Here is a 25,771-nt window from a genome sequence, read left to right on the forward strand (position 1 = left end):
TTCTTATTGAGATAAGTGGATATATGGTGCAAGCTTGCAATTTGAGATCCAACTACAGTATTGGCCCCTGCAATCAGGACTATCAGAGAAGCAACAGTATTGCTACGGCGGGAACAGAGCTTACAGAGAGGTAAGACATTCAGTAGATGTTATTTTAAAAAATGTATGGAAATATTTACATTTGAAAGTAGTTAATAAGATATAAATCTTAGGCTATGTTGATGATGTAGGGGGGTTTTGCAGTCTTTGGCAGCACTCCTGTGTTGATGCTCTGAATAGCTGGCTAATGGCTATGCTACAAGTTATTGGAGGCTAGATATCAGGAAAACTAGCCTTATTAAGGTTGGGCTTTGCCCCACAGCGTATGATATACAGTAGTCATATTGACGAGTTGACTTGCAACTAACTGGCAAGTGTTTGCTTTCAGATCTTGAGGTAACATGCCAAAGCAATGTGCTTTTATACTCCATCTTATCATTGGCTGTACTGTCATACTCACAGAAGCTACACCATCCTTCCGATCAGGTTTGTAGTGATTGTTGGTAGTGTTTTCAATATAAAAAGACGATCAAAATATGCTGGACTGAGACAAATAAGGAACTATGAGATGAATAACTTCTTCAAAAGAGAGAAAATAAAAAAGGGGCTTACCTTGTTCACTTGATTATTTTTCTCACCTTATTCACTTATTCAGGTAAGAAGAATATCTGGTTGGTTCCGAAATGCAAAACATTTCTGTCTCCTCCTCCTCCTCCTCCTCCGTTTCCTCCATCGACACGGACATCTGCCCTACTGGTAATGGACATAGCAAACAGCACATAAACAATTCAGACTATGTTGGTTTACAGTGTAAGATGCAAGTTAGATGTCTGTCATATGTTCTTGCTGACTGTTGTTTCAGGTTGATATAACGGAATATCTCAGGGGACCAAAGGGTGAAAAGGTAGTACTCGCTTGATGTCTACGTATATACTGTAACTGATGTGTATGTGTATGTGACAAATAAAATTTGATTTGATTTGAAAAAAAAATAAAAAATAAAAATAAAAATAAAAAAAAATAAAAACACAAGCATTTCGCTACACTCGCATTAACATCTGCTAACCATGTGTATGTGACAAATAAAAAATTTGATTTGATAATAATTTTATTAAGTTATTATTTATGCAGTTAATTTTCACGGTTTCTCTTTAAAGGGCTGCAAAGGACCAAAGGGTCAGATGGTATGAATATATACATTATAATACAAAACAATTCATAGGATTTATATGAGACTTTTTATAATGACACTGGAACGCATCAGAAAGACACACTCAGTAGTGGGACAGTTATGTGACTGGACATTGTCTTGCAGGGTCGACGCGGTCAAAAGGGAGAAGAGGGAACCCATGGTTCCCCTGGTGTGATAGGACTCATAGGCCAAAAGGTCAGTGACACAATCTCAAATGCAATTGGGCTCCCTTTCTGGTATATAAGCTGTAGTTTGAATAATGGATCGGTATAGAGAGTGCTACATCCAAAATAAGTTTTAGTCTGTCTTTACTCATCGCTAGGGAGAGAAGGGGGACAGAGGCTGGCGTGGTTTATTCGGTGACATTGGCAGACCTGGAACACATGAGGTAAATTATCCACATAATAACTAATGCTGTGTTCTACCAGTATATTTCACACTGCTTTTACAACAAATGTACATTTGTGTTTTTACAGGGTCCTCAAGGACGCACTGGTTCAAAAGTAAGCTTTTACTGCTTTAATAATTCATAGTTTCACAAATAATATACTTAACACAATAATAGTGTATGTCTAGCACCAAGTAAACTAAAAGTACATGTGAAAATGTGATGTTTACGATATAAACAGGGCGAGAAGGGACTGAAAGGTGACCCGGGACAAAAAGGTGGAAAGGTAAGTTGTCAATCAAGTTTCAATCCCAATTGGAACGTCACGTGTACTTTCACTCAACCCTCAACGTGTGTGTTATTTAACAGGGTTCCACTGGAAAGCCTGGTCTCCATGGACAGAAGGTGAATGAATAGCCAGCATTCTCTTACATTAAAGACTAAAGATGCTGAAACAAACCCCTTAGCCAGCAAACCTGGATTTGGAGAAATGCCAATGAACAGCAATCATTGGAAATGTCTAATTGAAGAAGCATTTTGTGGCCAAAATATTTCAATTTTAATGGTTACGTTTTGTATACTTAATGGTTTAGGGTGACCGAGGACTAAAAGCATACACTGGATTACGAGGACTGGATGGACCTAGGGGAAGTCCCGGGCATAGAGGGACAATGGTAAAGTGTCTCTGCTGTCTCTGTAGCCTGCAGTTTTTTCTGAAAATAATTAATTTGGCAATAATGATTAACTATCTTTCATTTTCAAAAGGTTAGACTAAACAAACTTCCTTTGATGTTGTTCTGCACTACTCCATATTGTATTTAGGGAATAAAAGGTCGTCGTGGACCGCATGGGTTAACTGGATATCATGGAGTTGTGGGCAAACAGGGCACAACAGGAAAAACTGGTGCTCCAGGGGAAGGTTAAGTATGTTATTGATATCATGTATCGTATGTATGCTGAATGTACAAAACATTAAGAACACCTGTTCTTTCCCGCGACAGAGACTGCAACTCAATATTAGGAAGGTGTTCCAAATGTTTGGTATACTCAGTGTATATCAATACATTATTATGTAGGCCTACAGTGCCGTGAAAAGCATTTGCCCCCTTTCCGATTTTCTCTATTTTTGCTTATTTTTTTATACTGAATGTTATCAGATCTTCAACCAAAACCTAAATTTAGATAAAGGGAACCTGAGTTTAAAATTACCCAAAATATATACTTATTTTATATATTTAATTAGCAAAGTTATGCAACACCCAATTCCCCTATGTGAAAAAGCAATTTCCCCCTTACACTCAATAACTAGTTGTGTCACCAAATGCTTCCTGTAGTTGTTGATCAGTCTCTCACATCGCTGTGGAGGAATTTTGGCCCACTCTTGCATGTAGAACTGCTTTAACTCAGCGACATTTGTGGGTTTTCAAGCATCAACTGTTAGTTTCAAATCCTGCCACAACATCTCAATTGAGATTAGGTCGGGACTTTAACCATTCCAAAATGTCAAATTTGCTGCTTTTTAGCCTTTTTCATGTAGACTTGATTGTGTGTTTTAGATCATTGTCTTGCTGCATGACCCAGCTGCGCCTCAGCTTAAGCTCACAGACGGATGACCTGACATTCTCCTGTAGAATTCTCTGATACAGAGCAGAATTCATGGTTCCTTCTATTAAGGCAAGTCGTCCAGGTCCTGAGGCAGCAAAGCATCCTCAAACCATCACACTACCACCATTATGCTTGACCGTTGGTATGAGGTTCTTACTGTGGAATGCAGTGTTTGGACCCATGTTGTCCAAAACGTTGACTCAAGTTTGCCAAAAAAGCACCTGGAAGCACCTGGATGATCTTCAAGACTTTTGGAAGAATGTTCTATGGACATATTATTTAAAAGTATCACTTTTTGGATGACATGGGTCCCAGTTACTGGGTGTAAGGGGGCAATAACTTTTTCACACAGGGGCATTGGGTGTTGCATAACTTTGTTTATGAAATAAATGAAATAAGTATGTCATTGTTGTGCTATTTGTTTACTCAGGTTCCCTTTATCTAATATTAGATTTTGGTTAAAGATCTGATAACATTCAGTATAGAAAATATGCAAAAGCAGAGAAAATTAGAAATGGGGCAAATACTTTTCACGGCACTATATATACATTATTCTGAGTATAAATTATGTATTACGATATATTATGTAAACAGCTATTGATATGATTAAAAAACGTTCTTGTGTTTTCTTCTAGTATATGTTATTCAAGGACACAGAGGGGAGAAAGGGCATAAAGGACCTTCTGCCTTTTGTAATTGTTCTTCAGCAAATTCCTTCAAGCCAATCCCTGGCACAGGAAGATATAATGCTGATAAGGCAGTATCTGTAAGTGTATAATAAGAATCGTTCTATGCTTGAATAACATCATGATGTTTGGGTGATATCAAACATCTTAATCATTTGATCCATTTTTTAACCTCTTTGAACCTTCCATTGAATACATTTTTTAACCTTTTTATTAATTGAACAATAGATTTACATTGTGAATGGTGAGAGCGAGATGTCGGAGTTAAGATCTGAAAATGTTATGATCCTGAGGAGAGATACTCGCATGCTGTTCGTCTACAGTGGCTCTGAATGGATTGATGTTATGGCTCAGGTAAACATGCACTGATGTTTTAGTACGTCTTACATGCTTAGGCTACATTTGGAAAAGTGTCCATGACTGCATCCCAAATGTTACCCTATTTCCTATAGTGTACTACTTTTGATCAGGGTCCCTAGGTGTTGTGACACTAGGACTACTGCCCCATAGGGCTCTAGTCAAAAGTAGTGCAATATAGGGAATATGGTGCCATTTGAGCTACACCCCTGTTTTTTCACAATGTTTTGTCTAATCTGATTGTTTTCCTATTCAATTCCATGAACACACTCTTGGTGTTGTGGACAGAACAAACATCCCACTGCATCTGCTCTGTGACTACCCTCCTGCAAGAAGCAACCCCATGTAGTATGTGGTTCTGTCCTTGAGCTGTTGTCTGTTGTCATGTTCTGTAATATGTCATGTTTCATGTTTTGTGTGGACCCCAGGAAGAGTAGCTGCTGCTTTTGCAATGGGGATCCCAATAAAACACCAAAAAATACTCAAAACAAATGAAAAAGCCCCTACCGTCCATTTAAAATTAAAATGTCATATGGCATGTCTGTCACTATAGGCTACTGTGGAATACAATTCAATCAAATTCACATCCTAATTTCTAATATGTCTGTCTGACTCAGTGCACTGAATGTCCACACTATGTAATATGTCAATGAAAAGTTAATAAATATATACAATTTCGTGGACCTTTTTTGTTCCATTTTTACACATGACATGGACATTCTTGGATACATTACCGGTGTGGTTAGAAATATTGTTTACCGTTTAGCATGCAGCCCTTGTATTGCTCAGATAGAAGACTTTTGTTGTGAAGCTTTTTTTCAGAAAAATCTGACGACCCGGAAGTGGCGATGTAAGCAGGGTCACAGATAGAACAGTGATCTTTGGCTAAACTAAAGGCTAAAGCTAGCAAGTAACACACGAGTAAAGTGGGTTTCGCCGTCCTAATGAGGAGTAATAAGATACATACCTATCAATAACATAGTGGTGGAGCGGCATAGTTATCTATGTGAGTTGTGATTATGTAGATAGCGATGAATGAAACAGGATTTGAATCACGACTGTCGCTGGACATATGATGGCGACGGAGCTGAGACGCTTTTGGAAGCTGTTTGGGTCACTGAGACGTATTTTCACCTTCTCACTTCTATTTTTGTTTGTGCATTGTCATACGTGTAAACATCAAGTCCCATCTCTGTCGGAGGTAAGTGTCTTTATCGCTATTTTGTCGTAAGGAATCAATTAACCAAGGAGGGCGCTCGAGCAATGTCAATAGGGGCGTTCCGTGTCGATTATCTTAACATTTTAGCTATTTCCTCTCAAATTATTAAGCGTTTCATTTAATGCATGCACTTAAATGTATTCTTTACATGAAAAAAAAACGATGCTAATCATGTGGTTCACTCATCTCAAGGTGTATCTACATGATAATCAGTACCCAATTGTCATAAAAGTAGATACTAAACCTTGAGAAAAAATTAAGATACCTTAATATAAAATTACTGAAGTAAAAGTGAAAGTCAACCAGTAAAATGCTACTTGAGTAAAAGTCTAAAAGTATTTTGGGTTTAAATATAATTTAGTATTAAAAGTAAAAGTATACATTTCAAATTCCTTATAAAGCAAACCAGACGGCATCATTTAAAAAAAAGTTTTTTTTATTTACGGATAGCCAGGGGCATGCTCCAACACTCCGACATCATTTACAAACAAAGCATGTGTTTGGTGAGTCTGCCAGAACAGGGGCAGTAAGGACGACCAGGGATGTTCTCTTGATAAGTGTGTGAATTAAGCAATTTTCCTGTCCTGCTAAGTATTCAAAATGTAACGAGTACAGATACCCCCAAAAACTACTTGTATTTTGTACTTTAGTACTTTACACCACTGATGATAATACAGTAGCTGCTTTGCTTTCAACAATGCTTCTTCTTGTAGGTTGTCCATAAAGTATATCTGAAGTCGGAAAGATTAACCAAAAGAAGCTCTGATCAACAATTAAAGATACAAATAATTTATGACTCAAGTGTGGACAAGTAAGTTTATTTCTGTCCTACTATTCTCAGAGTTTATAAGTGTGTTCCTGGCCTTACCGTAAGCTGATCTCAATGTTATTGTATACATGTTATGTCTTTTTCCAAAGGTTAACCTCAGATAAAAGAAGACTTGTGAAGGTATGTTGGTGTGAATGAGGTCAGAGCTCTTTCCTGTTGACATGCAGGTGTGTGTGTGTGTGTGTGTGTGTGTGTGTAGTTTAAGTCTGAAGTTTACATACACCTTAGCCAAAAGCATTTAAACTCAGTTTTTCACAATTAAGACATTAAGTCCTAGTAAAAATTCCCTGTCTTAGGTCAGTTAGGATAATCACTTTATTTTACTGGTTGACTTTTGTATCTTTTGTATCTGTTTCCAACACAAGGTCCTTTGCTGTTGTTCTGGGATTGATTTGCACTTTTTGCACCAAATTACATTCATCTCTAGGAGACAGAATGCGTCTCCTTCCTGAGCGTTATGAAGGCTGCGTGGTCCCATGGTGTTTATACTTCCGTACTATTGCTTGTACAGATGAACGTGGTACCTTCAGGCGTTTGGAAATTGCTCCCAAGAATGAACCAGACTTGTGGAGGTCTACAATTTTTTTTTCTGAGGTCTTGGCCGATTTCTTTTGATTTTCCCATGATGTCAAGCAAAGAGGCACTTAGTTTGAAGGTAGGCCTTGAAATACATCCACAGGTACACCTCCAATTGACTGTCAATTAGCCTGTCAGAAGCTTCTAAATCCATGACAATTTTCTGGAATTTTCAAAGCTGTTTAAAGGCACAGTCAACATAGTGTATGTAAACTTCAGACCCACTGGAATTGTGCTACAGTGAAATAATCTGTCTGTTATTAACAATTGTTGGAAAAATGACTTGTGTCATGCACAAAGTAGATGTCGTAACCAACTTGCCAAAACTATCATTTGTTGAAAAGAAATTTGTGGTGTGGTTGAAAAACAAATTTTTATGACTCCAACCTAAGTGTATGTAAACTTCCGACTTCAACTGTGTGTGTGTGTGTGTGTGTGTGTGTGTGTGTATATATATGTGTGTCATGTTTATCACATCTACATGATAATCTTAATCTTTAAGTTTTGTTGCACCAGGCTAATATTATGTTTTGTGTATCCTAGCTGGCTGCTGGTATCATAGGTACTCCCTTTTTGTTTTCTACAGGATAAACTTTTTCCACAAGCAATTGATTATTTACAGAAGGTTTTTCAGGTTCGCCGGAAATCAGGGCCTATACTACTCAGCAGGTAGAGAGCTCACCTCCCATCACCCTCCAACACAGTCCAATAACATGTTCTAATCTCAAGAAGAAAATACTATATTTTCACGTTTGTAATTCAATTGGGGTGTGTAGCATTTTAAGATGTTCAAGATAATCTATTTTATTGAATAGACCTTAAACAAGGCTCGATCAGAGGGTCAGTATCTTTCTCTTGCATTATAAAATTGTCTGTTCCTGTTCAGACAATGTGTGACCAATCAGTATCTGAGGAAGAAAGATGACCCTCACCGCTACTGCCAGGGATCATGTGCAGACATCACAAAGTGTGGACCCGTCATTGTTCCTGAGCATCATCTGCAGGTCTGTCTACGCCACTGAGGTGTAGTGACCAGGTAGGTTGGTTGATAGAGTAGGTATTACTAATAACTAGTCTATCAACCATCCTATTTAGTCAGTGTTGGTTACTGTTATTGGTCGCCGTTATTACCTTGTGATTTCTGGTGGTGAATTATTATTGATGAAAATGGACAACTCATACGCACATAAAATCAAGGTTTTACCAGATATTGTTCATCCTGATCAGACAGGTTTTTTACATGGACAATATATTGGAGAAAATATACGACAATTACTTGAAACAATTGAACATTGTGAAACATCAAAGATGCCAGGCCTGGTCTTCATAGCAGATTTTGAAAAGACGTTTGATAAAGTACAACTAGAATTTATACATAAATGCCTGGACTACTTTAATTTCGGTGAATCTCGTACAATGAGTTAAAGTTATGTACAGCAACCCCAGGTGTAAAATAGTAAATAATGGTTACTTCTCAAAGTATTGAGCTGTTAAGAGGAGTAAAACAGGGCGGTTCGGTGTCTCCATATCTATTTATTAAGGCCATCGAAATGTTAGCTATTAAGAGCCAGATCCAAGAAGAACATCAAAGGGTTAGAATTCCGGGAGTTAAAAACAAAAGTGTTAATCTATGCCGATGACTCGTTTTTTCATAAGACCACAATCAGGATCCCTGCATGGTCTCATTGAAGATCTTGATCACTTTTCTAGCCTTTCAGGACTAAGACCCAATTATGACAAGAGTACCATGTTATGTATTGGATCGTTTAAAAAACATAATGTTTACACTACCTTGTAGTTTACCAATAACATGGAAGGATGGTAAAGTAGACATACTTGGTATTCATGTCTGAAAAAAATATACATTAACTTACCACAACCAGTTTGAAGAAAACAAATTGATACGATTCTGCAACCATGGAGAGGTAAATACTTATCTATTGATTAAATAATCACATTGATTAACTCTTTGGTCCTATCACACTTTACCCATTTACTAATGGTACTGCCTACTCCAGACGATTTGTTTTTTAAATCATATGAGCAAAACAAATCACTTTATTTGGAACGCTAAGCCAGAAAAAATTCAACCAGAAAAAATGCCTATTTATATAATGAATATGAGTTTGGGGGTTAAAATTATTTAAATATTAAAACACCTCTCACTAAAAGCATCACTCATAAGTTATACTTAAACGAGAACTGGTTCTCCAGTAGATTATTAAGAAAGACTCATCCTTAGTTCAAAAATTGCTATGTCACACATTAATTCCAAAATAAATGGGAAGACATTTTTGATGTACCGATTCCATGGCACATGGTATATGAACTGATACAAAAAACGACACTTGATCTTTCAATGTATTATTATACAAAATTCTTGACACTAACAGAATGCTATACATACATACATACATACATACAGTGGGGCAAAAAAAGTATTTAGTCATCCACCAATTGTGCAAGTTCTCCCACTTAAAAAGAAGAGAAATGCCTGTAATTTTCATCATATGTACACTTCAACTATGACAGACAAAATGAGAAAAAAAATCCAGAAAATCACATTGTAGGATTTTTTATGAATTTATTTGCAAATTATGGTGGAAAATAAGTATTTGGTCACCTACAAACAAGCAAGATTTCTGGCTCTCACAGACCTTTAAGAGGCTCCTCTGTCCTCCACTCGTTACCTATATTAATGGCACCTGTTTGAACTTGTTATCAGTATAAAAGACACCTGTCCACAACCTCAAACAGTCACACTCCAAACTCCACTATGGCCAAGTCCAAAGAGCTGTCAAAGAACACCAGAAACCAAATTGTAGACCTGCACCAGGCTGGGAAGACTGAATCTTTAATAGGTAAGCAGCTTGGTTTGAAGAAATCAACTGTGGGAGCAATTATTAGGAAATGGAAGACATACAAGACCACTGATAATCTCCCTCGATCTGGGGCTCCACGCAAGATCTCACCCCGTGGGGTCAAAATGATCACAAGAACGGTGAGCAAAAATCCCAGAACCACACGGGGGGACCTAGTGAATGACCTGCAGAGAGCTGGGACCAAAGTAACAAAGCCTACCATCAGTAACACACTACGCCGCCAGGGATTCAAATCCTGCAGTGCCAGACGTGTCCCCCTGCTTAAGCCAGTACATGTCCAGTCCCGTCTGAAGTTTGCTAGAGAGCATTTGGATGATCCAGAAGAAGATTGGGAGAATGTCATATGGTCAGATGAAACCAAAATATAATTTTTTGGTAAAAACTCAACTCATCGTGTTTGGAGGACAAAGAATGCTGAGTTGCATCAAAAGAACACCATACCTACTGTGAAGCATGGGGGTGGAAACATCATGCTTTAGGGCTGTTTTTCTGCAAAGGGACAGGACGACTGATCCGTGTAAAGGAAAGAATGAATGGGGCCATGTATCGTGAGATTTTGAGTGAAAACCTCCTTCCATCAGCAAGGGCATTGAAGATGAAACGTGGCTAGGTCTTTCAGCATGACAATGATCCCAAACACACCGCCCGGGCAACGAAGGAGTGTCTTCGTAAGAAGCATTTCAAAGTCCTGGAGTGGCCTAGCCAGTCTCCAGATCTCAACCCCATAGAAAATCTTTGGGGGGAGTTGAAAGTCCGTGTTGCCCAGCAACAGCCCCAAAGCATCACTGCTCTAGAGGAGATCTGCATGGAGGAATGGGCCAAAATACCAGCAACAGTGTGTGAAAACCTTGTGAAGACTTACAGAAAACGTTTGACCTCTGTCATTGCCAACAAAGGGTACATAACAAAGTATTGAGATCAACTTTTGTTATTGACCAAATACTTATTTTCCACCATAATTAAAAATCCTACAATGTGATTTTATGGATTTATTTTCCCTCATTTTGTCATTCATAGTTGAAGTGTACCTACGATGAAAATTACAGGCCTCTCATCTTTTTAAGTGGGAGAACTTGTACAATTGGTGGCTGACTAAATACTTTTTTGCCCCACTGTACATACGTACGTACATACATACACACACACACACGCATACATACACATGCATACATACACAGTGAGGGGGGGAAAGTATTTGATCCCTGCTGATTTTGTATGTTTGCCCACTGACAAAGAAATTATCAGTCTATAATTTTAGTGGTAGGTTTATTTGAACAGTAAGAGACAGAACAACAACAACAAAATCCAGAAAACCGCATGTCAAAAATGTTATAAATTGATTTGCATTTTAATGAGGGAAATACGTTTTTGACCCCTCTGCAAAACATGACTCGGTACTTGGTGGCAAAACCCTTGTTGGCAATCAAGAGGTCAGACTTTTCTTGTAGTTGGCCACCAGGTTTGCACACATCGCAGGAGGGATTTTGTCCCACTGCTCTTTGCAGATCTTCTCCAAGTCATTAAGGTTTTGAGGCTGACGTTTGGCAACTCGAACCTTCAGCTTCCTCCACAGATTTTCTATGGGATTAAGGTCTGGAGACTGGCTAGGCCACTCCAGGACCTTAATGTCCTTCTTCTTGAGCCACTACTTTGTTGCCTTGGCTGTGTGTTTTGGGTCATTGTCATGCTGGAATTCCCATCCACGACCCATTTTCAATGCCCTGGCTGAGGGAAGGAGGTTCTCACGCAAGATTTGACAGTACATGGCCCCGTCCATCGTCCCTTTGATGCGGTGAAGTTGTCCTGTCCCCTTAGCAGAAAAACACCCAAAGCATAATGTTTCCACCTCCATGTTTGATTGTGTTCTTGGGGTCCTAGGCAGCATTCCTCCTTCTCCAAACACGGCGAGTTGAGTTGATGCCAAAGAGCTCCATTTTGGTCTCATCTGACCACAACACTTTCACCCAGTTGTCCTCTGAATCATTCAGATATTCATTGGCAAACTTCAGACGGGCATGTATATGTGCTTTCTTGAGCAGGGGGACCTTGCAGGCGCTGCAGGATTTCAGTTCTTCACAGCGTAGTGTGTTACCAATTATTTTTTTGGTGACTATGGTCCCAGCTGCCTTGAGATCATTGACAAGATCCTTCCGTGTAGTTCTGGGTTGATTCCTCACCATTCTCATGATCATTGCAACTCCACGAGGTGAGATCTTGCATGGAGCCCCAGGCCGAGGGAGATTGACAGTTATTTTGTGTTTCTAATCTAAAATATATTCACTTAAACATTCACTTAAAATGAACCTTAAAAATAACAGTCTTGGGCGATTTGGAAAGCCATAGTCAGTCAGTCAATAATATAATAATAATACTCAGACATTTTTTTCATCTTTAGCTCACAATCTGTGGATACTGTGATTTAAAAAGGTTTCAAATTGAATGTAGAATTTAACAGCATAATTGAAAAATATATGGCACATGGAAACCAAATGAGGGAGGTCTACGGTGATAGGTGGGATGGGCTGAGAGTGGCTGAGGGGTAGGAATAAAGAGCTCGTATTCGGTAATGTATTATTGTAATATGATTGCTGTATGTAAAAGTATCAAGTATGTACAGTATAAAATGTACAGTATATGTAAAGTGTGATATGTACAATTGTTGTATATGTTGCAAAAAAGCTGTAACAACAAATATTTGTCTTCCCCGAAGAGGGTGGGTGGGTTAATAAAAAATACATTTAAAAAATAACTCATACGTTGTCCACCAGGGCACCCCTGGACCATTCTGCAGTTATGGGATTAGCTAATGCATCCTACGCCAGTTCAGCAAAATATGGATTATGATACGGCTTAGGTCGGAGTGCGTACTCACTGACCTGACAGCCTCAAACATGATTAGCCCTTCCGAGTCAAGGGTCATTTGAGGCACGCATTTATTTAAACCGCTCTCCAGGAGCTTTTGTCTTAACTAATATAATATACAATAGCAATAAAAAGTATGTGAACCCTTTGGAATTACCTGGACTTCTGCATAAATGCCACAGTATCTCAATCGGGTTGAGGTCAGGACTCAAGGCGTATTTTCTTCTGTTGAAGCCATTCTGTTGATTTATTTCTGTGTTTTGGGTCATTGTCCTGTTGCATCACCCAACTTCTGTTGAGCTTCAATTGGCGGACAGATAGCCTTACATTCTCCTGCTAAATGTCTTTATAAACTAGGGAATACATTTTTCCGACTGATAGCAAGCTGTCCAGGCCCTGAGGCAGCAAAGCAGCCCTGAACCATGATGCTCCCTTCACCATACTTTACAGTTGGGATGAGGTTTTGATGTTGTTGTGCTGTGCCTTTTTTTTTTTCACACACTGTTGTGTGTTCCTTCCAAACAACTCAACTTTAGTTTAATCTGTCCACAGAATACTTTGTCAGTAGCGCTGTGGAACATCCAGGTGCACTTTTGCGAACTTCAGATGTGCAGCAATGTTTTCTTTGGACGGCAGTGGCTTCGTTCATGGGCTTCGTCCATGGTGTCCTCCCATGAACACCATTCTTGCTTAGTGTTTTTTATATAAACTCAGCAAAAAAGAAACATCTTCTCACTGTCAACTGCATTTATTTTCAGCAAACTTAACATGTGTAAATATTTGTATGAACATGACAAGATTCAACAACTGAGACAAACTGAACAAGTTCCACAGACATGTGACTAACAGAAATTGAATAATGTGGCCCTGAACAAAGAGGTCAAAATCAAAAGTAACAGTCAGTATCTGGTGTGGCCGCCAGCTGCATTAAGTACTACAGTGCATCTCCTCCTCATGGACTGCACAAGATTTGCCAGTTCTTGCTGTGAGAAGTTACCCCACTCTTCCACCAAAGCACCTGCAAGTTTCCAGACATTTCTGGGGGGAATGGCCCTAGCCCTCACCCTCTGATCCAACAGGTCCCAGGTGCTCAATGGGATTGAGATCCGGGCTCTTTGCTGGCCATGGCAGAACACTGACATTCCTGTCTTGCAGGAAATCACGCAGAGAACGAGCAGTGTGGCTGGTGGCATTTTCATGCTGGAGGGTCATGTCAGGATGAGCCTGCAGGAAGAGTACCACATGAGGGAGGAGGATGTCTTCTCTGTAACACACTGCGTTGAGATACCCTGCAATGACAACAAGCTCAGTCCAATGATGCTGTGACCCTCCACCTCCAAATCAATCCCGCTCCAGAGTAGAGATCTCTGTGTAACGCTCATTCCTTCGACGATAAACACGAATCCAACCATCACCCCTGCTGAGACACAACCATGACTCGTCATTGAAGAGTACTTTTTGCCAGTCCTGTCTGGTCCAGTGATGGTGGGTTTGTGCCCATAGGTGACGTTGTTGCAGGTGATGTCTGGTGAAGACCTGCCTTACTACAAGCCCTCAGTCCAGCCTCTCTCAGCCTATTGCGGACAGTCTGAGCACTGATGGAGGGATTGTGTGTTCCTGGTGTAACTCGGGCAGTTGTTGCCATCCTGTACCTGCCATCCGCAGGTGTGCTGTTCGGATGTACTGATCCTGTGCAGGTGTTGTAACACGTGGTCTGCTATGGCGAGGGCGATCAGCTGTCTGTCCTGTCACCCTGTAGCGCTGTCTTAGGCGTCTCACAGTACGGACATTGCCATTTATTGCCCTGGCCACATACATCTGCAGTCCTCATGCCTCCTTGCAGCATGTCCAAGGCACGTTCACACAGATGAGCAGGGACCGTGGGCATCTTTCTTTTGGTGTTTTTTCAGAGTCTGTAGAAAGGCCTTTTTAGTGTCCTAAGTTTTCATAACTGTTGCCTTAATTGCCTACCGTCTGTAAGCTGTTAGTGTCGTAACGACCGTTTCACAGGTGCATGTTCATTAATTGTTTATGATTCATTGAACAAGCATGTGAAACAGTGTCTAAACCCTTTACATTGAAGATCTGTTAAGTTATTTGTATTTTAACAAATTATCTTTGTAAGACAGAGTCTTGAAAAGGAACATTTATTTTTTTGCTGAATATAGTAGATTCGTCAACAGAGATGTTAGCATGTTCCAGAGATTTCTTTGTCTAGCTGACACTGTAAGATTCTTCTTTACCTTATTGAGCATTCTGCGTTGTGCTCTTGCAGTCATCTTTGCAGGACGGCCACTCCTAGAGAGAGTTGCAACAGTGCTGAACTTTCTTCATTTATAGACCATTTGTCTTACCGTGGACTGATGAACATCCAGGCTTTTAGAGATACTTTTGTAACCCTTTCCAGCTTTATGCAAGTCAACAATTCTTAATCTTTTTTTATTTATTTTTCTAGAGCAGGGCAGCTCTAGTCAACATCTCCAATCTTGTCTCAATGATTGTACTCCAGGTTACCTGACTCCAATTAGCTTTTGAAAGAGGTCATTAGCCTTGGGGTTCACATAATTTTTCCAACCTACACTGTGAATGTTTAAATTATGTATTCAATATAGACAAGAAAAATACATGAATTTGTGTGTTATTAGTTTAAGCAGACTGGGTTTGTCTGTTGTGACTTAGATGAAGATCAAATGTAATTTTGTGACTAATTTATGTGTAAATCCAGGTATTTCTGAAGGGTTCACATACTTTTTATTGCCACTGTATTTATTTTAGTAGTCACTTTTATCTAAAGCGACTTAGTCGTGTGCTTACATTTTATGTATGGGTGGTCCCGGGAATCGAACACACTACCCTGGCGTTACATGGGCCAATCTCTTCCAACTGAGCGCAAAGGACGACCTCTATTGCTTGTTACTCACCTTTTAAGCTTGGCCTTTTTAACCAGTGACATTCTTTTAGACATACAGTACATTTAATCACTTTAAATACAGTTTTATTTGACTTGGCCTGAAGAAATGAATAGTTAAAACCTATGCTTACATGCTCAACTGGGTTTCCTCTACAGGATATCTTCTCATCTGACTTGCTATTATTGCGTTCTGCTGCTATGTTGAACAGGTCTTTCTTCAAAAGACATTATCTCAATGAGACTAACCAAGGTTAAATGGAATGATAAGAAACCGCCCTCGATGCACATGCGATCCACATGCCTGCGTGGGATCCAATTCCGTTCTTCACACGGTCTTCCCGCTCTCTCCCTGCTTATTCCACCTATCCCTATCAATTAAACATGTATTTTAAAAAATATGCTCAACTGGTAGGCCTATAGAAAGGTTGGCTGATGTTGGTCTTAAGTACTGTACTTTGACGATGTTATTATTATTATTATGTCCATGTGATTTTCAGTAATGCAAGGTATTTCAAGTCTTACTTGTAGATTCAGGGCTCACCTGTAAAGGAGACCTGGGTCACAATGTGACTTTCCAGTTTAAATAAAGGTTAAATAACTAAAATGAAATAAAAATGGTATTCTGTGTATCGGATTTCCAGCAATGCAAGGTGTGCAGCGAGACCGGGAGGTCGTGTGGCTCAGCAGGAGCTCCGGATGGGAAGGGGGTGGAAGGGGCTGATTTTGTCCTCTACGTCAGCGGGGTGACTACAGAACGCTGTGGACAGGAGAACATTGTGGCCTATGCTGCATACTGTCAGCTGGAGTCTGAGCTGGACAGGTAAGCCTGCAACCCTATACACCTTTTATTAGGGGTGTAACGGTACATCTTTATTAGGAATGTCAAATCAAATTTTATTGGCCACATACACATGGTTAGCAGATGTTATTGCGAGTGTAGCGAAATGCTTATGTATGTAACGGTACACGTATTCGTTCCCCAACTGTTTGGTACAGGGACCTCAGTTCGGTACACAATGTGAACCTGAATAAATACATTAACTCCAAAGGCTGCAGAAATCGAATTAGCATAATAAAAATCCCCATAATTATCTGTCAGTTTAAACTAGAGATATCAGCTTTTTTTTGCAACTTCTGTGTGTGGTGTGCCAACAGTTTGGGCTACACACTAGTATGACCCCTCTGTGTAAAGGTGAGACTCTTGCTTTGCTCTAGGACGCTCACAAGACTCGTTAAATACATGTCAAATATGTTTCCTAGATCTTTCTGTTATCTCTCACATATACAGTGCCTTCGGAAAGTATTCAGACCCATTGACTTGTTCCACATTCTGTTACGTTACAGCCTTATTCTAAAATGTATTACATTTTCACAATACGCAATAATGACAAAGCAAAAACAGGTCTGGAGGTCCTCTGTGGAGATGGGAGAACCTTCCTGAAGGACAACTATCTCTATATAGCACTCCATCAATCAGGCCTTTATGGTAGAGTGGCCAGACTGAAGCAACTCCTAAAAAGCATGACAGACAACCCGCTTGGAGTTTACCTAAAGGACTCTGACTATGAGAAACAAGATTCTCTGGTCTGATGAAACCAAGATTGAACTGTTTGGCCTGAATGCCAAGTGTCACGTCTGGAGGAAACCTGGCACCATTCCTACGGTGAAGCATGGTGGTGGCAGCATCATGCTGCAGAGATTTTATTTCAGGAGCAGGGACTGTGAGACTAGTCAGGATTGAGGGAAAGATGAACCAAGCAAAGTACAGAGATCCTTGATGAAAATCTCCTCTGCTTGTTCAATGAAGATGCTAAACTATAGGACTGTTTTGCTATCACAGACTGGAACATTTTCCGGGATTCTTCCGATGACATTGAGGAATACACCACATCAGTCACTGACTTTATCAATAAGTGCATCGAGGACGTCATCCCCACAGTGACTGTACGTACATACCCCAACCAGAAGCCATGGATTACAGGCAACATTCGCACTGAGCTAAAGGGTAGAGCTGCCTTTTCAAGGTGCGGGACTCTTACCCGGACGCTTACAAGAAATCCCGCTATGCCCTGCGACGAACCATCAAACAGGCAAAGCGTCAATACAGGGCTAAGATTGAATCATACTACACCAGCTCTGACGCTGGTCGGATGTGGCAGGGCTTGCAAACTATTAGACTACAAAGGGAAGCACAGCTGCGAGCTGCCCAGTGACACGAGCCTACCAGATGAGCTAAATCACTTCTATTCTCGCTTCGAGGCAAGCAACACTGAGGCTCTCCATAGTCGACGTAAGACCTTTTAACAGGTCAACATACACAAGGCTGTGGGGCCAGACGGATTACCAGGACGTGTGCTCCGGGCATGTGCTGACTAACTGGTAGGTGTCTTCACTGACATTTTCAACATGTCCCTGATTGAGTCTGTAATACCAACATGTTTCAAGCAGACCACCATAGTCCCTGTGCCCAAGAACACAAAGGCAACCTGCCTAAATGACTACAGACCCGTAGCACTCATGTCCATAGCTATGAAGTGCTTTGAAAGGCTGGTAATGGCTCACATCAATACCATTATCCCAGAAACCCTAAACTCACTCCAATTTGCATACCGCCCAAACAGATCCACAGATGATGCAAACTCTGCACTCCACACTGCCCTTTCCCACCTGGACAAAAGGAACACCTATGTGAGAATGCTATTCATTAACTACAGCTCAGCGTTCAACACCATAGTACCCTCAAAGCTCATCATTAAGCTAAGGAACCTGGGACTAAACACCTCCCTCTGCAACTGGATCCTGGACTTCCTGACGGGTCGTCAGGTGGTAAGGATAGGTTAGGTAGCAACACATCTGCCACGCTGATCGTCAACACTGGAGCTCCCCAGGGGTGCGTGCTCAGTCCCCTCCTGTACTACCTGTTCACTCCCGACTGCATGGCCAGGCACGACTCCAACACCATCATTAACATTAAGTTTGCAGACGACACAACAGTGGTAGGCCTGATCACCGACAACGACGAGACAGCCTATAGGGAGGAGGTCAGAGACCTGGCCGGGTGGTGCCAGAATAACAACCTGTCCCTCAACGTAACCAAGGCTAAGGAGATGATTGTGGACTACAGGAAAAGGAGCACCGAGCACGCCCCCATTGTCATCGACTGGGCTGTAGTGGAGCAGGTTGAGAGCTTCAAGCTCCTTGGTGTCTACATCAACAACAAACTATAATGGTCCAAACCCATCAAGACAGTCATGAAGAGGGCACGACAAAGCCTATTTCCCCTCAGGAAACTAAAAAGATTTGGCATAGGTCCTGAGATCCTCAAAAGGTTCTACAGTTGCAACATCGAGCGCATCCTGACCGGTTGCATCACTACCTGGTACTGCAATTGCTCGGCCTCCGACCGCAAGGTACTTCAGAGGGTAGTGCGTACGGCCCAGTACATCACTGGGGCAAAGCTGCCTGCCATCCAGGACCTCTACACCAGGCGGTGTCAGAGGAAGGCCCTAACAATTGTCAAATACCCCAGCCACCCCAGTCATAGACCGTTCTCTCTACTACCGCATGGCAAGCGGTACCGGAGTGCCAAGTCTAGGACAAAAAGGTTTCTTAACAGTTTTTACCTACAAGCCATAAGACTCCCGAACTATTTGCATTGTGTGCTTCCCCCTACTCTCTGTTTATCATAGTCAATTTAACTGTACATACTACCTCAATTGGCCCAACCAACCAGTGCTCCCGCACATTGGCTTACCGGGCTAACGGCGTTGTGTCCCACCACCCGCCAACCCCGCTTTTTACACTACTGCTACTCTCTTTTCATCATATATGCATAGTCACTTTAACCATACCTACATGTACATACTACCTCAATAAGCCTGACAAACCAGTGTCTGTATATAGTCTTGCTACTGTTATTTTCATGTCTTTTTACTGTTTTATTTCTTTACTTACCTACACACACACAAACACACACATATACCTTTTTTCACACTATTGGTTAGAGCCTGTAAGTAAACATTTCACTGTAAGGTCTACCTACACCTGTTGTATGCGGCGCACGTGACAAATACACTTTGATTTGAATTACTGAACATGCACCTGTGGAACGGTCGTTAAGACACTAACAGCTTACAGACGGTAGGCATTTAAGGTCACAGTTATGAAAACTTAGGACACTAAAGAGGCCTTTCTACTGACTCTGGAAAAACACCAAAAGAAGGATGCCCAGGGTCCCTGCTCATCTGCGTGAACATGCTGCAAGGAGGCATGCAGATGTGGCCAGGGCAATAAATGGCAATGTCCATACTGTGAGACTCCTAAGACAGCACTACAGGGAGACAGGATGGACAGCTGTTCGTCCTCGCAGTAGCAGACCGCGTGTAACAACACCTGCACAGGATCAGTACATCTGAACATCACACCAGCTGGACAGGTACAGGATGGCAACAACAACTGCCTGAGTTACAACAGGAACACACAATCCCTCCACCAGTGTGCAGACTGTCTGCAATAGGCTGAGAGAGGCTGGACTGAGGGCTTGTAGGCTTGTTGTAAGGCAGGTCCTCACCAGACATCACCGGCAACTACGTCGTCTATGGGCACAAACCCACCATCTCTGGACCAGACAGGACTGGCAAAAAGTGCTCTTCACTGACAAGTCGCGGTTTTCTCTCACCAGTGGTGATGGTCGGATTCGCATTCATCGTTGAAGGAATGAGCGTTACACCGAGGCCTGTACTCCGGAGCGGGATCGATTTGGAGGTGGAGGGTCCGTATGGTCTGGGGCGGTGTGTCACAGCATCATCGGACTGAGCTTGTGGTCATTGCAGGCAATCTCAAATCTGTGCGTTACAGGGAAGACATCCTCCTCCCTCATGTGGTACCCTTCCTGCAGGCTCATCCTGACATGACCCTCCAGCATGACAATGCCACCAGCCATACTGCTCGTTCCTGCAAGACAGGAATGTCAGTGTTCTGCCATGGCCAGCGAAGAGCCCGGATCTCAATCCCATTGAGCACGTCTGGGACCTGTTGGATTGGAGGGTGAGGGCTAGGGCAATTCCCCCCCAGAAATGTCTTTGTGGAAGTGGGATAACATCTCAAAGCAAGAACTGGCAAATCTGGTGCAGTCCATGAGGAGATGCACTGCAGTACTTAATGCAGCTGGTGGCCACACAGGATACTGACTGTTACTTTTGATTTTGTGTCTCCCCCCTCTTTTTTTCAGGGACACGTTATTCAATTTCTGCTCGTCACATGTCTGTGGAACTTGTTCATGTCTGTTGAATCTTATGTTCATACAAATATTTACACATGTTAAGTTTGCTGAAAATAAAACAGTTGACAGTGACAGGACGTTTCTTTTATGCTGAGTTTAAATGCAGTACCAGTCAAAAGTTTGTACACCTACTCATTCAAGAGTTTTTCTCTATTTTTCCCACTGTATACGTTGTGGAATAACAGTGAAGACATCAGAACTTGAAATAACACATATGGAAATACAGTTGAAAGTCGGAAGTTTACATATAAGTTTACATAAACCTTAGCCAAATGCATTTCGTTTTTCACAATTTCTGTTATTTAATCCTAATTAAAATGCCCTGTCTTAGGTCAGCTAGGATCACCACTTTATTTTAAGACTGAAATGTCAGAATAATAGTAGAGAGAATGATTGATTTATTTCATCTTTTATTTCTTTCATCACATTCCCAGTGGGTCAGAAGATTACATAGACTCAATTAGTATTTGGTAGCATTACCTTTTAAATTGTTTAACTTGGGTCAAACGTTTCGGGTAGCCTTCCACAAGCTTCCCACAATAAGTTGAGTGAATTTTGGCCCATTCCTCCTGACAGAGCTGGTGTAACTGAGTCAGGTTTGTAAGGCCTCCTTGCTCACACATGCTTTTTCAGTTCTGCCCGCACGTTTTCTATAGGCGTGAGGTCAGGGCTATGTGATGGCCATTCCAATACCTTGACTTTGTTGTCCTTAAGCCATTTTGCCACAACTTTGGAAGTATGCTTGGAGTCATTGTCCATTTGGAAGAGCCATTTGCGACCAAGCTTTAACTTTTTGACTGATGTCTTGAGATGTTGCTTCATTATATCCACATAATTTTCCTCCCTCATGCCGCCATCTATTTTGTGAAGTGCACCAGTCCCTCCTGCAGCAAAGCATCCCCACAACATGATGATACCCCCGTGCTTCACAGTTGGGATGGTGTTCTTCGGCTTGCAAGCAATCCCCTTTTCCTCCAAATATAACAATGGTCATTATGGCCCAACAGTTTTATTTTTGTTTCATCAGACCAGAGGACATTTCTCCAAAAAGTACGATCTTTAAACCCATGTGCAGTTGCAAACCGTAGTCTGGCATTTTTTATGGTGGTTTTGGAGCAGGAGCTTCTTCCTTGCTGAGCACCCTTTCAGGTTATGTCGATATAGGACTCGTTTTACTGTGGATATAGATACTTTTGTACCTGTTTCCTCCAGCATCTTCACAAGGTCCTTTGCTGTTGTTCTGGGATTGATTTGCACTTTTTGCACCAAATTACGTTCATCTCTAGGAGACAGAATGCGTGTCCTTCCTGAGCGGTATGATGGCTGCGTGGTCCCATGGTGTTTATACTTGCGTACTATACTATTGTTTGTATAGATGAACATGGTACCTTCAGGTGTTTAGAAATTGCTTCCAAGGATGAACTAGACTTGTGGAGGTCTACAATTTTTTCTGAGGTCTTGTCTGAATTCTTTTGATATTCCATAATGTCAAGCAAAGAGGCACTGCGTTTGAAAGTAGGCCTTATAGTACATCCACACGTACACTTCCAATTGACTCAAATTATGTCAATTAGCCTATCAGAAGCTTCTAAAGCCATGACATCATTTTCTGGAATTTTCCAAACTGTTTAAAGGCACAGTCAACTTAGTGTACGTAAACTTCTGACCCAGTGGAATTGTGATACAGTGAAATAATCTGTAAACAATTGTCGGAAAAATGACTTGTGTCATGCACAAAGTGCACTAACCGACTTGCCAAAAGTATAACAGTCTCTGCAGAGGTAACGCTGGGTCTTCCTTTCCTGAGGCGGTCCTCATGAGAGCTAGATTCATCATAGCGCTTGATGGTTTTTGCGACTGCACTTGAAGAATTCTTGACTTTTTCCGGATTGACTGACCTTCATGTCTTAAAGTAATGATGGACTGTTGTTTCTCTTTGCTTATTTAAGCTGTTCTTGACGTAATATTGACTTGGTCTTTTACGAAATAGGGCTAACTTATGTGTACGACCCCTACACATCACTGTCATGACTCTCTAGCTTGGTGAGGATCAAAGGCGCCAGATCAGCTTGGCACAGATTGCCAGACCCCCCCCCCCCCTTCTCTCCCACTAGAGAGGAAGAGGGGAGTTGGGATGGTTTTATGACTTAACCCCGGTCGTAAAGTTTCTCTCTCTTGCCTTGCAGTATTGAACAGAGGAATGTGCTTTGTCTTGAGACTCTTGCCAAAACTTCAACATTAACAAACAGACACTGGGACAATATGTTTCAACATTCAAACGTTGGGGATGACGAGGGATGGAATATTGAAAATGAATGTATATTTTGTGATGTCGTTAAAATGATCAGAAAGACTATGTAACAAGATGACTGTGACTCTGAAAGTGTACACGTGCTATTTATCAGGTTTACATCTAAATGTTGTATAAAATAAATTATTATGAATACTTTTGAAAAGATAGAAATGTGATTTTAGCCTTAAGGAGATGGCTTTTCATATAAACCTGGGCCCAGTTAGTAACCACACAAACATGAACACAGACATTGTGTCAACAGGACGGAACGCCGTCCAAGGCCAGAGTGCTTAAAAGGACGTTAAATACTGACCAGAGAATGTGAGGACCTGATCCACACGTTGAAATGGTTAAATCTCCAAGACCAGAAAATGGTAAGACCCTCTGAAACTCTCGACGAGTGAAGAAGATAGACTAGACCAAAACATGCACCGCCTGCAGCTCTGCATGTAAAGTAGTCTAGGACAATTGACCAAAGACTGGAGAGAAGAATAGATCCCCATCACCACCGGGTGGTACACCTCTGATGTATCTATTCTAACGAACACTCCAAGACAAAGTAGCATACAACTAAGGACATTGTGACTTCTGGTGGACATATAGAAACTGACATCGAACTACTCGCCATAGACTGGATTGAGTGGTTTCAAAAGAGAGACATCTATGCGTAAATATATGTTGCATTTCAAATCTGAATGAGTGGTTGTTATGGGGCTAAATATTCTGACTACTGTGAGCGTAGTTTCCAAACCGTGTATGTGTTTTTATGTATTTAGTTAGTGATTTAGTTAGTTAGTGATTTAGTTAGTTAGTGATTTAGTTAGTTAGTGATTTAGTTAGTTAGTAAAGAAAATATTTAAGACAATTAGTGTATCGCAGATTCATCACTTAAGTTAGCGTTTGTGCAGGTTTTACATGGTCAACGACGTTCAGAATAAGACTGATATGAGGAAATAACAATTGACTTATTGATGTAAGAAGAGCTATTTTGGTAATCTTTAGAGTTTAAGTCGGGAGATAGTAACTCGGTAAACAACTTTTCCCATGGGGCCCCAAATTCCAAGTTAATTGTTTCATGATTTAATTGAGGATCATTAATGTGATTACTGCTGTTTATCGAATAATGACCTACTACGTTTAATTAGTCACATCACGACATCACAATTGATTGGCTCAAACGCATTAAGAAGGGAAAAAAATCGCCAAATTAACTTTTTAACCTCTGTGCTCCGAACCCGTTAGCGGAATGAAATTCGACAACATACGGTGATCGCTACATAAATAGTCATATTAAACATTCATGAAAATACAAGTGTCTCATGTTTCGAAAGCCTAGAATCTTGCTAATCCAACTGCTTTGTCAGATTTTAAAAAGGATCTACTGCGAAAGAATATAATGTGATTATCTGAGGATAGAGCCCCATAAAAAACAACTATTTCAACCAGCACAGGCGTAACAAAATCACAAACTGCAATAAAATAAATTGTTTACCTTTGACGATCTTCCTCTGTTTGCAATCCCAATGGTCATTGTTACACAATGAATGGTCTTTTTGTTTGATAAAATGTATTTTTATAGCCTAACACGAAACATTTTGTGAACCGCTTGTGTCGTGAATTCTGTCTCATTACATTTTCGACGACACATTCGATGTAAATACACACACTAAACGTGACTTTTCCAGTCATGTTTGGTTTCATTGCAATCAACATGTTTGGTTTCATTGCAACACAACCAAACCTGATGGGTCATTTCGCGGGACGTATTGACTGAAAGAAACTGATTTGAAGACAAGTAATGACATCATTGTGCACCAATGATATGACCGCTGTTTCGTTGATTGACTGTATTTTAACCCAATGACCACTGATTGTCTTGAAATCTAGCTGGGTAGATAGCCAATGAGCTGAGGTAAATGGCCATATGTAATGTTTATCTGTTGGAAGACTGTTAGTGTTCAAATACTGGAGAGTTGAGACCAAATCACGGACGCTGGACAGAGTGGATTTCAGTTGTAACAAAAGACAGTTTTAATGAGTCAGAGATATCTTGTCCCGCAGTTTTACGTGCACGGACCTAGTTCACATAACTCGGCAAGGAGCCAGGTGAAAAAGAGACCTATACAATGGTTACATACATTTTTATACATAGAATAAAGTAGGTGGAGTCTTGTCGTTTCGGTCTTCTTGACTGGTCGGAGGGTTGGAGGCGGGCCTTGCTCTAGCCAGAGCGGGCCCCATTGGTGCACAGCAAAAGTTCTTTGCTCTTGGGACCGGCCAGTTAGAGGGAGATGAGATGTGTGTTTATATAAGGAAGAGGGGGTCAGTCTTATGGCTGGGTGTATGTGTTCTTACGACGGAATGTCTTTGTTTATATGAGCTATGTGTATGAATATTTATATAACAAGACCAACCCATGTAGTAAACGGCGTAAAGAGGGTCATTCGCCATTGAAGATTCATACCGGAAGGAGCCATGCATGTTACGCACAGTGTTGTTTTGGTAAAGCGCATCTTCAGCTGTTTATATATCAATCAGTATGGCGACTAAGTCAGGGAAAGCTAAATCTAAGTCTAGATATACAGATGTATACACAATTTTAGAAGAAATTGATCGGGAAAGTGAGACAGAGAGATTGTTGGAGGACGATT

At 41.0% G+C, this 25,771-nt stretch overlaps 2 protein-coding genes across 4 annotated transcripts in view; both read left to right on the plus strand.

Moving 5' to 3' along the window:
• The first annotated feature begins 8 nt into the window (after positions 1–8).
• LOC110502125 (uncharacterized) lies at positions 9–4,945 on the plus strand. The gene is made up of 15 exons (XM_021579992.3): positions 9–130; positions 428–525; positions 695–795; positions 902–943; positions 1,197–1,223; positions 1,355–1,426; positions 1,554–1,619; positions 1,708–1,734; positions 1,861–1,905; positions 1,989–2,024; positions 2,213–2,293; positions 2,442–2,538; positions 3,860–3,990; positions 4,139–4,264; positions 4,556–4,945. The coding sequence occupies exons 2-15, from the start codon at positions 441–443 to the stop codon at positions 4,583–4,585; spliced, it is 966 nt and encodes a 321-aa protein (XP_021435667.2). The 5' UTR covers positions 9–130; positions 428–440; the 3' UTR covers positions 4,586–4,945.
• A 148-nt stretch (positions 4,946–5,093) lies between these two features.
• Positions 5,094–25,771, plus strand: part of LOC110501777 (leishmanolysin-like (metallopeptidase M8 family)) — a 28,073-nt gene continuing 7,395 nt past the window's right edge. The window contains exons 1-6 of one of the 3 annotated variants that reach the window (XM_021579600.3): positions 5,094–5,468; positions 6,200–6,297; positions 6,405–6,435; positions 7,478–7,560; positions 7,778–7,895; positions 16,188–16,366. In XM_021579600.3, the coding sequence (XP_021435275.2) occupies positions 5,340–5,468; positions 6,200–6,297; positions 6,405–6,435; positions 7,478–7,560; positions 7,778–7,895; positions 16,188–16,366 (638 nt within the window). In that variant the 5' untranslated portion in view covers positions 5,094–5,339. The remainder of the gene's footprint in view (positions 5,469–6,199; positions 6,298–6,404; positions 6,436–7,477; positions 7,561–7,777; positions 7,896–16,187; positions 16,367–25,771) is intronic. The other 2 variants (XM_090215998.1, XM_090215999.1) reach the window with 2 other exon arrangements.

The sequence above is a fragment of the Oncorhynchus mykiss genome, chromosome 22 (genome assembly GCF_057628025.1).
Source record: "Oncorhynchus mykiss isolate SJ-2025 chromosome 22, ASM5762802v1, whole genome shotgun sequence".
Taxonomy (NCBI): Eukaryota; Metazoa; Chordata; class Actinopteri; order Salmoniformes; family Salmonidae; genus Oncorhynchus; species Oncorhynchus mykiss.

Bases quoted from the DNA above. Each gene is read 5' to 3' on its own strand.
- LOC110502125 (XM_021579992.3), top strand. From the start codon at position 441: ATGCCAAAGCAATGTGCTTTTATACTCCATCTTATCATTGGCTGTACT. The intron at 944-1,196 runs GTAGTACTCGCT...TTCTCTTTAAAG, and splicing joins GGGGACCAAAGGGTGAAAAG to GGCTGCAAAGGACCAAAGGG. The intron at 1,735-1,860 runs GTAAGCTTTTAC...CGATATAAACAG, and splicing joins AAGGACGCACTGGTTCAAAA to GGCGAGAAGGGACTGAAAGG.